The sequence below is a fragment of the Zalophus californianus genome, chromosome 3, assembly GCF_009762305.2.
Source record: "Zalophus californianus isolate mZalCal1 chromosome 3, mZalCal1.pri.v2, whole genome shotgun sequence".
NCBI lineage: Eukaryota > Metazoa > Chordata > Mammalia > Carnivora > Otariidae > Zalophus > Zalophus californianus.
In genome coordinates this window covers 168,917,444-168,934,619 of record NC_045597.1, presented here as the reverse complement: position 1 = coordinate 168,934,619, position 17,176 = coordinate 168,917,444, and the positions used below count along the sequence as shown (strand labels likewise).

Below are 17,176 nucleotides of genomic sequence, written 5' to 3'. Positions count from 1 at the left end.
GGTTAAGTGTCTGCCTTCAGCTCAGGTCATGATCCCAGGGTCTTGGGTTCGAGCCCCACATCGGGCTCCCTGATCAGCCGGGAGCCTGCTTCTCCCTCTGCTTGTGCTCTCTCACTCACTCTCTCTCAAATAAATAAATACAATCTTTAAAAATAAATAAATAGGACACCTGGGTGGCTCAGTTGGTTAAGCGTCTGCCTTTGGCTCAGGTCATGATCCCGGGATCCTGGGATCAAGTCCCGCATCGGGCTCCTTGCTCGGCGGGGAGTCTGCTTCTCCCTCTCCTCCCCACTTGTGCCCTCTCTTACTATCTCTGTCTCTCTCTCTCTCAAATAAATAAAATCTTTAAAAAAATTTTTTTAAGTAAATAGAATATTATATCAGGGTTAAATTTCAACATTGGATAACTGTGCTATAGCTATTAAAAGAACTCCTTTGCTCTTAGGAAATATACACCAGGAGTGAAGGGGCATGATGTATCCAATTTATCCTCAAATGACTCCAAAAAAAATTATATATAGGGCAAATGGGGCAAAATGTTAACAACTGGAGAATCCGAGTAAAGGCCATATGGGAGTTATTGTACTGTATCTGCAACTTTTCTGTAAATTTTAAATTATTTCTGAGTAAGAAGCTGAAACAATTTTGATGAAAAATTAGTAAGATGACCCAAAGTGCTCAAAGAAATTTAATTTTGAAAAACAAAAAATTAGGGATGCCTGGGTGGCTCAGTCAGTTGACTGTCTGCCTTTGGCTCGGGTCATGATCCCAGGGTCCTGGGATAGAGTCCCGCATCGGGCTCCTTGCTTGGTGGAGAGCCTGCTTCTCCCTCTACCTGCTCTGCCTGCCGCTCCCCCTGCTTGTGCTCTCTCTCTCTGACAAAAAAATAAATAAAATCTTAAAAAAAAAAAAGAAAAAATTTTAAAAAGACACTTCCTCTAAAGGTAGGAGGCTTGGGGTTTCCTACACTGTTGTATTTCCCAGGGATTTTGGCAATAATTCTAAAAGTAGAGAAACCTTGCCTTTGTCATCTACATGGGCACCCCTGGCCCTACTCAGAGACTAGAAACACAGCCAGGCATATGATTTGAGGAGTGCCACAAAGGCCTGCTTGCTTCACATAGCTCCCCCATAGTTCTGCCCTGGCACTGCTAATTCCTCTTGGTAGATAAATGAATTTTTATCTTTTTCAAATCTTCTGCATCTGAAATTTCACTCTTAGAGCTAATTATTTGAATTAGAAAAAAAATCTAAGTTTTGTCAAATTGATTATCAAAGGCATTAAAAGTGACCATCAGGGCACCTGGGTGGCTCAGATGGTTAAGCGTCTGCCTTCGGCTCAGGTCATGATCCCAGGGTCCTGGGATAGAGCCCCGCATCAGGCTCCCTGCTCTTTGGAGAGTCAGCTTCTTGCTCTTCCTCTGCCTTTGCCCCTCTTCCCATGCTTGTGTTCTCTCTCTCTCTGTCTCAAATAAATAAATAAAATATTTAAAAAAAAAAAAAAAAAGATAACATTCTTGGAGTTCTATTCTTCTCCCTGCCTATTAAGGAGTCAGATCATCAACTTTTTTTCTAGGTATGTCTCTCTTTAAAGATTAGGCCCATGCAAAAGGAAACCTGCACTGGCCAGTGGATCAAGTTCAAAGGCATTTGTCACCATCCGGAACTACAACAGCCAAAGTTGGTTCTGGGTGTGCTCCAAGGAGACAGCCTTTGCCACATGCGGGGCCACGGTCCTGGCCCACCTCTCCTCCATAGACACAGAGCAGTGAGGTTACCAGGAGATCAAGATCAGCAAGCCCCACACCATCTCTTGAAATGTGACAGGCCACTGTGTCTCTGCGCTGGCATGCCTCATCCCTGCCCCAGAAGCACAAACATCATCTGGACCCAAGAAGCTGCTGAAGATAACTACTATCGACAACTGCTACACCTAGACTAAAGGTTGCACTGCCATCCGGGGCAACTTAACCAAGGCCACCTTTTATGCCATCTCTAAGATCTATAGCTATCTCACCAAGACGCCTCTAGAAAGAGACCCTGTTCACCATGTCTCCCTATCAGTTCACTAGACCTTCTAGTAGAGACCCACAGCAGGGTCTCCGTGCAGAGGATCCAGGCTCCAGTTGTTGCCACCAGTGTTTTTATACCAGGAAATTAAGGTGAATTAATAAAGCCTGTAAACAAACAAACAAACAAAATCACCCGAGATGTGTTAACTTCACAGAACCCTGAAGCTCATCATCAAAAGTTACTTCTGCTGTGGTTATTCTCAGACCACACTGAGGCAGACTGAAGTAGTATTTTATTATCATTTTTTAGACCCCATACTGGCAGGTAACTCCATCAGCCAATTATCAACTTGAAAAACCAACAGTCTGAAGCTATTAAGTACTCTGGCACAGACTCATAATGGTGGAGGTCCTAAGACCCCCAGGCGTCAAGTCTAGAATTTTGGCAAGCCTGCATGGAGACCTGCGCTCCCCCTGCCAACACATGCTTCTGTTTGGAATTAACTTCCTTTTTTTTTTTTTTAACTTCCTGATATTCTGCATTCAGTTAGAGTTCTTGATTCCTAACGCAAAATCTCGTTTTCAGGCCTTGATAACTGTCCTCAACTGTTAGAATGGCCTGAATGTCCTGCCTTACCTCCTTAGAATTCCACGCCGCAAACTACTTGAGTTCAAAATCCTTCAGAGATTTCCTATCCCTAAAAGACCAAGTCCATAAATTTCAATAGCTCAGACTATCATTCCGTCGAAATGTAAATTATTAAACGGTATTTGATAACTTGAGGAAAAAGGAAATAGCAAGTCAGGAATTCAAATCAAATACTACTTGGTTGGCAACGACTCAGAGAGGAGTGCCACAGCCCCTGGAGACGCTCCACCCGCCTGCCCCGGAGGAGGCGGGCTGAGGGAGGTCGAAGCAGTCTTCAGGCTTCCGGCTTGGCAAAGGCTAGAAGGGCGGTTTTCGCGGGGGACGAGCCAGTAGGACCGTCCGGCGGACAATCGGCCCGCCGGCGCCAGGCCCTGCAGTCTCGGAGGAGTCGCGTCCGTCGCCCCTGCCGCCCTAAGCCGCCGTCCCAGCCATGGCTGCACGCCTGTTCCGCGGCTCCCGGCGCTGGTGGGGCTACCGGTGCGCCCTGCCGTCGCGGCCCGCCGCGAGGTGAGACCCCGCCGGGCTCCAGCTGAACTGCCCAGGGCGGGCTGCGGAGCCGTGGCGGGCGCGTGCGCGGAGGAGGGACCCCGGGGGCCCGGAACGTAGTGGCGCGCGCGGCGCGGCAACCTGGGCTGGGCGGGGCGGTGGGCGCTGGAAACTCCGAGGGTGGGGACTGACCCTCGTCCTGCGACGCGGGGTACTGGATGGGACCCATGTCGACGAGGGCGGATGCGGGCCTAGGTTGTGTCCCCCGGAGTCGCGGGAAAGCCCAATGCGGGGTTCGCCAAAGGCTCACTCTCTGGCCCCAGTCCGGCCCGTGAGATTCTGGCCGCGGGGTTGCGGGGGAGGGGCGTCAAGCCTGGGTGCTCTTACGGGGACTCGGGCTCCTATCTTTGGACCCAGAACCGTGGCTAAAGGCAGCGTAGTGTCCCAGGCGCACTCAGGGTCGTGAACCTGGAGGTGGGACTCCCGCCTCGCAGGTCCGGAGAAAGTGTCAGGCGTCTGCGAGGAAGCCTACGTGCAAGAGTGCCCCGGAGAAAGCAGCCCAGGACAGCAAAGACCTGACCTCAGCCCCATCAGACAAGGACATTGAAATTTATTGAACAAATCCTTTATTTAGTTGTTTGTTTGGCATTTTTTCGGCACAAACTTTATAAAGAACAGAAGAACACTTTTTTTCACAGTGTACTCAGTCCTACAGAGCCCAAGCTGTGGGGCTGGTGCTCTTAACAATCAGTAGAGGCTTCAGACTTTGCCACTTAGCACATTCTCCACGGCTCTGGTTACCTAATCAGCACTAAAGCTGTTCAAAGAGACATTCTTCTCTTGGCCAAATGCGTAGCGGGCCCAGAGTTTGGGCTGCACATCAGAACCCTCGCGGATTAGGATGGGCAGGCCGGGGTTCGCCTTCTTCAGCTCCACATAGTTCCCTGATGCCCTGGCCTGGCTGCCGGGCGAGCAGTGACTCAGGTGGACGCGAATCTCTGCGTTCGCCAACTTTGGCCCCATCCCGCAACTCGCTGCGGCCCGCCGCTCTCTCCCGGGGTGCCTAACTCCCCGCCCTAGGACTTCCGGCCAAGTTCTCCCTGAACAAATCCTTTAATTAAATTCGGAAGAGTTAATAGTTTCTAAGTGGCTCTGTGGTGATGAAGGTAGTGTTTATGAGAGCAAAAGCTTTAGATATAAAATCCATTCATCGGAAGCGTCCAGGATTCACCATTTAAAGAGTAGGACACGAGGGGCGCCTGGGTGGCTCAGTTGGTTAAGCGGCTGCCTTCGGCTCAGGTCATGATCCTGGAGTCCTGGGATCGAGCCCCGCATCGGGCTCCCTGTTCGGCAGGGAGTCTGCTTCTCCCTCTGACCCTCTTCCCTCTCGTTCTCTCTCTCTCTCTCAAATAAATAAATAAAATCTTTAAAAAAAATGAGTAGGACATGAATGATAAATTAGCTCGTTACATTAGTAGAACTCCTCTCAGATGCTATGGGAGCAGAAAAATACCTGTTCCTCCTGAGGACAGTTGTGAAGACTTCACTGAGGGGGTGACTTGACTTTAGGATGCACATACTTTTCTGAGCTCTTCCCTAGAACTTCAAAAGACTGTGGTCCTCAATTTCTTTTGTTATCGGGACTCTTAATTCTCTTAAAGTTAGAGGACACCCAAAGACCTTTTGTGTGTGTGTGTGTGTGTGTGTGTGTTGTATCTATCCATCTGGATATCAATAGATAACTACAAAATGAATTTTACAAATATTTAGTTAATTAAAAGTAACAATAGAAATTATGGTAAGTGAAGTAAGTCAGACAGACGGATACTGTATGATCTCATTTATATGTGGAATCTTAAAACAACAAATGAAAAAAAACTCATAGATACAGACAAAAGATTGTGGTTGGTGGGGAGGGTGTGGAAATGGGAGAAGAGGGGGTGCAAGCTTCCAACTCTAAAGTAAGTCATGGGAGTTTAATGTACAGCATGATATTTCAAATTTGCTAAGATAGTAAATCTTAAATGTCATCACAAGGAAAAAAAGTATACGTATGTGGTGATGGATATTAACTAGACTTAGTGTGTTGATTATTTCACAATATATACAAATATTGAATCAGGTACATCTGAAACTATATGTTATATGTCAATTATATCTCGATAATAAGTAAAAGTAACAATAATAAACCCATTACATGTTATCATAAATATCATTTTTGTGAAAAATAGCTTTTTCAAAAAAAAGAAGAGAGACATCGTTTACATTGTCTGGCTTAGTAGAAGACATCCCAAGTCTCATATCTGTTTCTGCAGTATGTCTATTGGGATAAATTATTTTGGTTGAATTATAGGAAGAAAATCTCATAGAGAATTTTGGAAAAAGGAGAACCTGAGGGACCCTCTGAATAGGTCAGGGACTACAGTTTTATTATGGCAGGCTTCTTAATGTACAAATGAATCATTCAGGGAATTTGTTAAAATACGGATTCTGATTCACTAGATCTGGGGTGAGGTCTGAGATTGTGTATTTATAACCAGTTCCCAAGTATTGCTGAAGGTGCTGGTGGAGACTTGTCTCCCTTTATAATGTAAATGATTTTTTTAAAAAAATAATAGAGCCTGGCCTGTTAAATTAGTAGAAGTTTATTTTTGTTCAGTACAGATTTCCTGGTCTTTATAAGGAAAAAAAAAAGGCCAATTTATTCAGTAAAGTTTTCTTGGTCTTCAAGAAATGGATGTTCCAACATACTGGCTGTCAACTCTTTGGATTTTCTTCTGCTTATTCTCTCTTGAACACTTTTAACTGACCTGAAAATCTTTATTCTCTCTGGCACTTCTTTCACTTTCTATTGTCTTGGTGTATTTTACTTAGAAATATTCCAAAGGTTTCCTTAAAGTAATATACGATATAAAATTTTAAGATAGAGGCAGACTGGAATATAAATTTGCTAATTATGTTGACAAATGATTCAGTGTTTCAGAGCACTGGTTTCTTAGCCTCAGCACATTTTTTTCCTGAGGAAAAATTCCAAGTATGGAAAAGCTATATGGACAAATGTGTGCATAATAGTTTTATTTCTACTAGCAGGAAATTGGAACCAATCATTTTTGTTACAGGATTTTTCCTTTAGTGCTTGCTGTTCTTGATCACACCGCTTGGAAGAATGAAGAGGTAGACCAGACCTGCAGAGTGGTGGGCAGCAAAGCAAAGTTTACTGAGCAATAGTAAAGTTCATTGAGTGATCATACAGGGGTCCCGAAGAGGGAGGGGCCTTGAAGGAGGGGACCGAAGAGGATTGCTGCGGCTGGAGTTTCTAAGTCTAGGGGTTTTTATGGGCTTGTTGGAGGACTGTTTTAATCTGATTAAGCCTCCCTGCGCCTGTCATCCAATCAGGTTTTTATCACATGAGAAACGGTGGAGACCTCCTTCCAGGGTGGTGTAAAACCCTTTTAAGCCTGGTTTCCTCTTAGGGCGGAGGCCCCTTGCCCCTGCCTGCCTTTCTTCCAACTAGCCTTCATCAATTTCAATTATGGGATAAAGTAAATTTTGGCCTATTTGGTATAACAGTATAGTGGTATGTAAGACCCCTGCACCCCTCTGACTTCATCTACTACTGTTTTCATTCACTCCACATTTGGCCTCCTTGCTCTTTATAGAACAGACCAAATACCATCCTGCCTGACACCTTTTGCTCTAATTGCTTTCTTGTCCTAAAATTCTTCTGTTCCAGAAATCTGATTGGCTGTCACCTTGAGGTGTTTGCTCAAATCTCATTCTTCTGACTTAACCTACCCTGACTGCACTATTTCCATACTGCAGCCATGGTCCCTGCCTTGTCCCACACACACATTCTGATCCTTGCTCCACTCTTCTTTTCCATAGAACTTACCATCTCCTCCTTTATTCTATAATTTGCCTCTTTACTATATTATTTATCATTATTCAGTCTCCCCTTCTAGAAATGTGAGCCTGAAGACAGGGATCTTTATTTTGCTCACTCTTGTTGCCCAAGCTACCTGAACAGTGCCTGGTACATAATGGGTACTCAGAAAGTATGTGTTGACCAAATGAATGAAAGAGCCATTAAAAATAATGATTTAGATGACTGAGTAGTAACCATGAAGGCTAAGGCAGACTTAAGTATAAAAATTGTAGTATTACATGTTCATAACCAAAGATTATCATTTAAATGTCATCTCACATGATATTAATAAATTCCACTAAAAGTTGCATATAAAAGATAAACCTAAAGCAAAATGACAGAAAATGCATATTAAGTGTATTACTTAGCTTATGCTGTCATAACAAAATACCATAGACTGGATGGCTTGAGCAACACATTTATTTCTCATGATTCTAAAGGCTACATAATTGAAGATCAAAGTGCTAGCCAATTCAGTTCCTGAGCTCTATTTCTTGCTAGTGGGTGGCTACCTTCTCCCTATGACCTTTCCTTGTTGTGTGCACACAGGGAGAGAGAGAGCTAATTCTCTCTTCCTCTTATAAGGCCACAAATCCTCTTAGATTAGGACCCCACTCTTATGACCTCATTTAACTAATTACCTCCTCAAAGCCCTATTTCCAAATACAATCACAGTGGGAGTTAGAGCTTCAACGTGTATTTGGGAGTGATGCAGCTCAGTTCATAGCATTAAATAAAAATACATAAGCTAAAACAAAATAATTCATTACAGGGGAAAAAAAAGTTGAGACAACCTAATTGCCGATAAACAAAACTGTCTTTTAAACAAAAACACTAAGAAGAAAGAGAGGAGGGGGAAAGGAAAGAAAGAAAAGAAAGAAAAAAAAAAAGCAGGGTCCATCTAAGGAAGAGAGAAACCCCAAACAGAATTTCGTGCAAAACAACCTTTGCCAAAATTTGGATATATGATAAAAAGTTTTTTAGATATGAGGTTGAAAATATACAAAGTGATACACAGATTCTCATACTCTTCTCAGGAGTGCCCCAAGAGGGAAATAAACCTGAAGACCACAGAACTAAAGGAACTACAGAGCAGTCTTATTTTAAGGCTAATATGGGGGGACAAGGAGAAGGAAGGGTCAGTTTCTGAAGATCTTGATTAATTCTGTGCTAATCCTTACAGAGATTCATGGACATTTTTATTTATACCCAGGTTTCCTCTAATATGGGAATAACATCCCCATAATTTATATCTTACACACCGGCCATTTCAAATTGTATGATTCTGAATGAAATATTAATCTGGATTCCGGAAAAATGTTAATATTATCTTAAACATCATAGTGACATGAAAACTTACCAATATTACTCTGTGGTGGTATTTGAATTTTACATAATTTAATTCACATCATGTGACAACACTGTTTTACCTCAGCTCAGACCTGTGGTTAGTCATAGCCATGATGTCCTCATTCTGGGTTTGGAAGTGAAGAGTGAGTTGAATAAAGACAAACTACTTGATCTCATCTAGATGAGGTAGATCCTATCAAAAGTGGTGATGCTCAAATTTGAACAGGTCTGTCAAATTTCAGAGTCTTTCTACTTACCTCTGTAGTTTGTCTATGGGGGGGGGAGGGGAATCAGTGTTTTTCCATGTCGTTAAATTGAACTAATCTTCCGTGTTGTTCAGTGGCACTAATGTGGATATGAAGAGTAACAATTCACTTAATTTTCTTAATGTATATGTGTATTTTTAAGATGTTCTCATTCCGGAGGGGAAGAACGTCTAGAAAGTCCTTCTGCTAAAAAATTAACAGATATCGGAATTAGAAGAATCTTTTCTTCAGAACATGACATTTTCCGGGAAAGTGTAAGGAAGTTTTTTCAAGAAGAAGTGATTCCTTACCACGCAGAGTAAGTGGCACATTTTCCTTTAAAGTAATATGCATAAAGGGAACCATAAGAACCACTTCCTAGAATGCTGCATGTTGTTCTACAGAAAATATACTGTGTTAATTGCTCTATTAACATTTTGCTCTCTTAACTATAACACTATCATACGTAACTATATAACTATAAACTTAAGGATTCTTAAGAATCCTGAGATTTCTTGGGGCACCTGGGTGGCTCAGTTGTTAGGCATTTGCCTTTGCCTCGGGTTGTGATCTCAGGGTCCTGGGATCGAGCCCCGCATCTGGCTCCCTGCTCCTTGGGAAGCCTGGTTCTCCCTCTCCGACTCCCCCTGCTTGTATTCCCTCTCTTGCTGTCTCTTTCTCTGTTAAATAAATAAATAAAATCTTAAAAAAAAAAAAAAGAATCCTGAGATTCTTAAGTTAGTTAGCTATTTAAATAAATTTTAAAATATACAATTAAAAATAAGAAAATTTTGAAAATTTGCAACTCATTCTAAGAATAGTAATTTGAATACTCTGGTTAAGTGGCAGTTAAGTAAGTAGTTACATATTTTTTTTCTGCTTCACGGAAGAATTAAAAAACATAAAAGCTCCACAGGCCAGCATAATGCAAATCTTGGTTGGCAATTGGCCACCTTAAAGTACTTCTACTACTGGATCAGATGTTTATTGATTAACTGATTAATTACTGATTACCTGCTTTGTTGACCAAAAACCTGTCATTTCTATGAAAATAGGATTTTGCTTTATTTCTAAAATTCACTCACTGTCAATTCTTTACTACAATTAAAATATTTTTAAAACATTGTTGGGGGGCACCTAGGTGGCTCAGTTGGTTGAGCAGCCCACTCTTGATTTCTGCTTAGGTCTTGAATTCAGGATCAAGCCCCGCCCCCAGCAGGCTCTGCGCTCAGCCTGGAGCCTGCTTAAGATTCTCTCTCTGGGGCGCCTGGGTGGCTCAGATGGTTAAGCGTCTGCCTTCGGCTCAGGTCATGATCCCAGGGTCCTGGGATCGAGTCCCGCGTCGGGCTTCCTTCTCCTTGGGAGCCTGCTTCTCCCTCTGCCTCTCTCTCTCTCTCTCTCTCTCTCTCTCTCTCTCTCTCTCTCTCTCTGTCTTTCATGAATAAATAAATAAAATCTTTAAAAAAAAAGATTCTCTCCCTCTCTCTCACCTACCCACCCCGCCTCCCCAGCTTGTACGCTCTGTCTCTCTAAAAAAAAAAAAAAATTTAAATACCTTCCAGTGAGATTTTATTAATGCTTTCTCAGTAAAAATGACCAAAATTAGCTAAACTTGATGTCATGACTAGTCTTTGGTGAAAAGCAACTTTCTTAAAAGACAAAAGAAGTGCACCTGGGTAGTTCAGTTAAGCGTCAGACTCTTGATTTCTGCTCAGGTCATGATCTCAGGTTCCTTGAATCGAGCCCCATGTCGGGCTGCGCACTGAGCATGGAGCCTGCTTAAGATTCTCTCTCTTGGGGCACCTGGGTGGCTCAGTTGGTTAAGCAACTGCCTTTGGCTCAGGTCATGATCCCAGGGTCCTGAGATTGAGCCCTGCATCAGGCTCCCTGCTCAGTAGGGAGCCTGCTTCTCCCTCTCCCGCTCCCTGCTTGTGCTCTCCCTCTCTGTCAAATAAATAAATAAAATCTTAAAAAAAAAAAAAAAGATTCTCCCTCTCCCTTTGCCCTTCCCCCCACTCACGTGTGCACACTCTCTTTCTCTCTAAATAAGTAAATAATAAATAAAAATCTTTAAGAAAGAAAGTAGGAAAAAGTTTTGCTCTTGGACAATCCTTTTTGTTTATTGCTTTGCTGATTTGAAACTTTGTTCCACAAAAATTGTTGTGAAGATTTGAAGTAAAAATGATGGAAGTCGACAAATTTTAGGTTAATGATAAAAATATTTCCAAAGGTACTTTAGGCAATAATTACATCAAAACATACATGATAATCAAACTCTTAAAATTTCTTGAGGTATCTGTGTTTGCCTTTAATCAATATCTTCAAAAATATACCTCATACTTACTATATCTAACTACCACTTAAAAAAAAAAAAACAAAAGTTCTCAGATTCTTTATCTCTGACTTGCCATCTCTTTCCTCATTATGCCATTCTCATTTTTTAAAGAAGAAAAGCAGAGGTTGCACAATCTTATGCAAATATCTAATCTTTTCAGTTCATTTGACAGCTCAGCTGGAGGATGCTTTTGTTCTTTTATTGCTCCTACTTAAACTTAAGATTGCCTGCTCTTGTCACCTTTTATATATGCTCATCCCAGTAAGTTCAGCACTTTAAGGAAACATACAGAGGGCAATTGCCTTTACAGGACAGTTGGACAAATTCCCATGACTATATGGCACAACTAAGATTCCATCCTAAGAGTACCAGCTGAGAGAAACTGTACCCATGAATATAAATGGATGTAATTTGCAGGTCCAATGAATAGTCAAGGGAGAAGAGAAGTGGCAAATAGGAAGAAGTAAGAAGAGAACAAGAAGGAGGAGAAACAATAAAACAGATGCAAATAGAAAGTTATGGCCAATGTCAACGACAATTACCTCAAATTAAGGGAACATTCCTACACAATATCATTCATAAGTTCAAATTATGACCATTAAAATAATATGAAAAAAATGTTTCTGATTTTAAAATGTTTGCTGTTTGCAGATGGGAGAAAGCTGGAGAAGTGAGTAAGGAGCTTTGGGAAAAAGCTGGAAAACAGGGACTGCTGGGTGTCAATATTGCTGAGCTTCATGGTGGTATTGGTGGGGACTTTTATTCAGCAGCTGTTGTTTGGGAGGAACAGTAAGTATGCAGACATTTGAAGTGGAGTCTTGTTTCTTAAGCACACTGCTCACTTTTCTGAGAAGATGATAAATTATGCTTTCTAATCTTATAATATTGAAAACAGTATAAACTGTGAATGAATAAACCCCTTATATACTCTTGTGCATTTTTTTTAATGTGGGAAGATAAGAAAATGCCCTTTTAAACTGTTAGAATAGATGCTATTGAAAATTGAAGAGATCCCTTCATTTTTAATTGCTTCATGTTTACTTTTCTCCTTTTAAAAAGCTATTTAAAAAAAAAAGTGGAAAAATATTTCCACCAAATATACTTAAAGTTTAATGTATAAGAAGAAATAAAGATTTCAATTGATGCATGGGCACAGGATTTGAACTAACAGTTCATCAAAACAAAATTCAAATATGTTCTTTTCGATGAAAAAAGTTCATCCTTATTACCAATCAAATGCAAGTTAAATTAGTATCATTTTGAGTATTTGCAAAAGTCGGTGAAAATTCAAAATCATAATATGCATTGCTGACAAGGTTGCAGTGAAAATGAGATACTCATACTATTAGTGGCATTATCAATTAGGTCAATCAATACTTTGGGGATTAAAAATGTGGATACATATAAAAAATTGAAAATATTTCTGCTTTTTGATCTAGGATGCTACTTTGGGGAGTTTATCTTAAGGAAATAATTTTGTAGAAAAAAGAGGCAGTGTGTACCAAAATCATTGTCGTGTTAGATCATAGTCCTCCAAATATGGAAGCAATCTAAATGTCTGGTAGTGGGAGAATGAGTAAGTAAATTATATTACATAAACAATTTTGAGTACTTTACAGCTATTTCATATTATTGTTGTGACAACTGTGTTAAAAAAGGACTTTTTCATGTTGCATAATTAAAAAAAATAGTTAAGTACAAATTCACACCATGACTGCAACTATATTAGAATATATCCTTATGGCAAAGGTAATTTGCCAAAATGAAAATAGTTGCTATATTAGGGTAGTACAATTGTAGGTGATTAATACTTTTACATGTTTGATCTTTTAATTCGTTAGGTAAGTATTCATGGAGCTCTGTTAGAGTACTGTTAATTGTGCTAGAGCCAGAAATTAAAAGATTAATAAAAACAAAGAGAAAATCTTCAGGAACTTACTAGGTTTGTGCAGAGAGAGGCTATTACCACACAATGTGATAAGACTTAATAATTTGTTGTTGTTTAATTGAAAATCAAAGACACTAAAAGCAGAACAAAATAATTTTGTGCTTTAAATTTTCTTCTTTTTTTCTCTTTAAGAGCATATTCGAATTGTACAGGCCCAGGTTTTAGTCTTCATTCAGATATTGTCATGCCCTATATTGTAAACTATGGCTCAGAAGAACAGATTAAGCACTTCATCCCCCAGATGACCAGTGGGAAATATATTGGTGCCATAGCAATGACAGAGCCTGGGGCTGGAAGGTAAATCAGCATTCATTTGGTTTTAAAGTTTTGGAAGCAGTGCCCAACAGCAAATATTTTCTTAGTACTCACTTCATACAACCCTTTGAACAATACGCAAGGAGGCATACGAAGATGAACAAAGCATAATTTACAGCCTAAGTGACTTCAAACTCCAGTAGGAAAATAAGGCCTTATCATATATGAATAATAAAACATTATAATATATGCTGTTTTGAGATATTAATATGAGGTAATGCAAATAAAATGGTAGGATATGACTTGAATTTGGAGCGTGATGACTCTTGGATGTGATGGGACATTCACATGGAAATGTCCAGCAGGCTATTAGAAATAGGAGTTTGGAACTCTGGAGGCAGACTGGGGCGCAAAGAATTGGAGCAATGGGAATAAATAAGATCATTTATTCAGTCATTCAAAGGTTACTTACTAAGTGCCTTTAATGTGCCAGTTACACAGTGGCAAACAAAACAGATGTGTTTGTTGTGCTTACTGAGGAGAATGACAAGAAACACATAAATAAATAGATCCCTAATTATAAATTCTGATGAGTACTATGAAGGGAACGTGGTGCTGTGCTAGAGACTAATGGAGCATGTGTGTTTGTTGGGAAAGGAAAAAGTGAATTTAGATATGAGTGCCAGAGAAGGCCTATAAAAAGTGGTTACATATAAACTGAGATGTGTCAGCTTTGTAATATAACTTGAAGTCTGGAATTGTGATACCTCCAGTCTTGTTTTACTTTTTCAAGATTGCTTTGCTATTTCCGGTCTTTTGTGAATCTGTACAAATTATAGGATTGTTTGTTCAAGTTCTGTGAAAAATGCTATTGGTGTTTTGCTAGGGATTGCATTAAATCTGTAGGTTGCTTTGGGTAGTGTAGACACTTTAACAATATTTGTTCTTCCATTCCATAAGCATGGAATGTCTGTCCATTTCTTTGTGTTGTCTTGAATTTCTTTCATCAGAGTACGGGTTTTTCACCTCTTTGGTTAAGCTTATTCCTAGATATTTTATGATTTTTGCTGCAATTGTACATGGGATTATTTCTTTTTTTTTTTTAAGATTTTATTTATTTATTTGACGAGAGAGACACAAGAGAGAGAGGGAACACAAGCAGGGGGAGTGGGAGAGGGAGAAGCAGGCTTCCCTGATCCCGAGACCCTGGGACCATGACCTGAGCCGAAGGCAGACGCTTAATGATGAGCCACCCAGGCCCCCCCATGGGATTATTTTCTTAATTTCTCTTTCTGCTGCTTCATTATTAGTGTATAGGAATGCAACAGATTTCCATATGTGGATTTTGTATCCTGCAATTTTACTGAATTCATTTATCAGTTTGAGTAGATTTTTGGTAGAGTCATTCAGGTTTTCTGTTATATACTCCTGTCATCTGCAAATAGTAAAAGTTTTACTTCTTCCTTACCAATTTGGATGCCTTTTCTTTCTTTTTGTTGTTTGGTTGCTGTGGCTAGGACTTGCAGTACTATGTTCAGTAAAAGTGGTGAGACTGTATAACCTTGTGTTGTTCCTGACCTGGGGGGAAAGCTCTTGTTTTTCCCCATTGAGTATGTTTTAGGTTTTTCATACAAGGCCTTTATTATGTTGAGATATGTTCCCCCAGACCTACTTTGTTGAGAGTTTTTATCATGAATGGATGTTGTACTTTGTCAAATGCTTTTTCTGCATCTATTGAAACAATCATATGGTTTTTATCCTGTCTCTTACTGATGTAACATATCACACTGATCGATTTGTGAATATTGAACCACCCTTGTATCCTGGGAATAAATCCCACTTGATCATGGTGAATGATTTTTTTAATGTACTTTTGGATTTTTTTTTAAGATTTTTATTTGTTCACTAGAGAGAGAGAGAGAGAGAGAGAGAGAACGAGCAGGGGAGAGAGGCAGAGGGAGAAGCAGACGCCCCACTGAGCAGGGAGCCAAATGTGGGGCTTGATCCCAGAACCTGGAGATAATGACCTGAGCCAAAGGCAGATGCTTAACCATCTGAGCCACCCATTCATGTTGCTAGTATTTTGTTGAGGATTTTTACATCTATTTTCATCAGAGATAATTGGCCTGTAGTTCTTTCTCTTTTTTTGTGGGAGTCTATTTAGTTTTGGCATCAAGGTAGTACTAGCTTCATAGAATGAGTTTGGAAGTGTTCCTTCCTCTTTTATTTTTTGGAATAGTTCGAGAATAAAAGGTTTTAACTCTTCTTTAAATGTTTTATAGAATTTGCCTGTGAAGCTGACCAGTCTTGAACTTTTTTTTGTTGGGAGTTCTTTTTTTATTATTGATTCAATTTCATTGCTGGTGATTGGTCTGTTCAAATTTCCTATATTTTCCTGCTTCAGTTTTGGTAGGTTATATGTTTCTATGAATTTATCCATTTCTTCTAGGTTATCTAATCATTGGTATATAATTTTTCATAATATACTCTTACAATTGTTTGGGTTTCTGTGGTGTTGGTTGTTATTTTTCCTTTCATTTGTGATTTTGTTTATTTGGGTCATCTTTTTTTTTTTTTTTTTTTTTGATGAGTCTGGCTGGACATTTATCAATTTTGTTGAGCTTTCCAAAGAACCAGCTCCTGGTTTCATTCATCTGTTGTATTGTGTTTTTTATTTTTAGTTTCTATATCATTTATTTCTGCTCTATTATTCCTTCCTTCTGCTCTTTTGGGGTTTTGTTTGTTCTTCTTTTTCTAGTTCCTTTAGGTGTGAGGTTAGGTTGTTTATTTGAGATTTTTTTTTTGCTTCTTCAGGGAGATCTGTACTGCTATAAACTTCCCTCTTAGAACCACTTTTGCTGCATCCCAAAGATTTTGAGCTGTTGTGTTTTCATTTTCATTTGTTTCCATGTACTTCTTGATTTCTTCTTTGATTTCTTGGTTGACCCATTCATTGTTTAGTAGCTCCTTGAATTTGTGGCCTTTCTAGATTTTTTTCTCATGGTTGATTTCCAGTTTCATAGTGTTACGGTCAAAAAAGATGCATGGTATGACTTTGATCTTCTTAAATTTGTTGAAACTTATTTTATGGCCTAATATGTGATCTATTCTGGAGAATGATGACTGCCTTAGATCCAGGGTATTCTGATACCAGCTGTGCGATTGTGGGCAAAATCTTTGAGCCTCAATGTCTGTATCAGTGATACTTATTTAGTAGGGTTATTGTGAGGGTCTGAATTCTTGGTAATACTAAGTAGTATATTTTAAAACCATTTTTAATATTTCATATTTACCATTCAAAGTTTTTTTTAATTAAACCACAAACTTAGTTGTGTCATTACCTTTATTACCTTTAATATGTCCCTACATAGAAGTATTATTTTAATAAGCCATGTACAGTCTTTAGAAACTAATATTTCATACTAATTTACGATGAAAAAAATACAATAGTGCACAGCTTTAAAATGTTCTTTATAATCATCTCTCCTTTTACTGAAAACAAAACTATATAAGTTTTTGTCATTTAACTCATCTTTCAAACAGGTGGCCTTGTTTCCAATGTCAAGTGTCCCCAGGATCACCTCCAGGTTCTGTGATTTGCTCAGAGTCACAGGATTCAGCTTCTAATTGTATGCACCACTATAATTTATTTCAGGGAAAGAATACAAACAAAATCAGCAAAAGAAAAGCCTCATGGACTGAAATTCATAGAAAACCAGGAGCAGCTTCCAAGAGCTCTCTTTTAAATGACGTTCCACAGGACTTGTTTAATTCCTTTAGTGGCAAGTTGTGAGAATATGTGTGGAATGTTATCTACCAGGGTAGCTCATTAGAGACTCAGTGCCCAGAATTTTATTGGAAGTTGGTCACATATACTGTTAGTCTAGCATGTAACAAAAGTTGAGACTCCCAGAAGAAAAACAAGTGTTTAGCATCAATCATTATTTGTTCAAACAGTTTAGGTACAGTGC

General features: G+C 39.7%; 2 protein-coding genes across 3 annotated transcripts in view; one reads left to right on the top strand and one right to left on the bottom strand.

Moving 5' to 3' along the window:
- Positions 1-2,923: 2,923 nt before the first annotated feature.
- The window catches only part of ACADL (acyl-CoA dehydrogenase long chain), a 42,322-nt gene continuing 28,069 nt past the window's right edge, over positions 2,924-17,176 (top strand). For both annotated transcript variants that reach the window (XM_027588208.2, XM_027588209.2), the window contains exons 1-4: positions 2,924-3,168; positions 8,831-8,986; positions 11,654-11,791; positions 13,083-13,247. In XM_027588208.2, the coding sequence (XP_027444009.1) occupies positions 3,092-3,168; positions 8,831-8,986; positions 11,654-11,791; positions 13,083-13,247 (536 nt within the window). In that variant the 5' untranslated portion in view covers positions 2,924-3,091. The remainder of the gene's footprint in view (positions 3,169-8,830; positions 8,987-11,653; positions 11,792-13,082; positions 13,248-17,176) is intronic.
- On the bottom strand, positions 3,334-4,458 carry LOC113919327 (NADH dehydrogenase [ubiquinone] 1 alpha subcomplex subunit 2-like). The gene has a single exon (XM_027588210.2). It carries the CDS (start codon positions 4,168-4,170, stop codon positions 3,949-3,951), a length of 222 nt encoding a protein of 73 aa, XP_027444011.1. The 5' UTR covers positions 4,171-4,458; the 3' UTR covers positions 3,334-3,948.

Coding starts and splice junctions, on each gene's coding strand:
- LOC113919327 (XM_027588210.2), bottom strand. CDS start 4,170: ATGGGGCCAAAGTTGGCGAACGCAGAGATTCGCGTCCACCTGAGTCAC.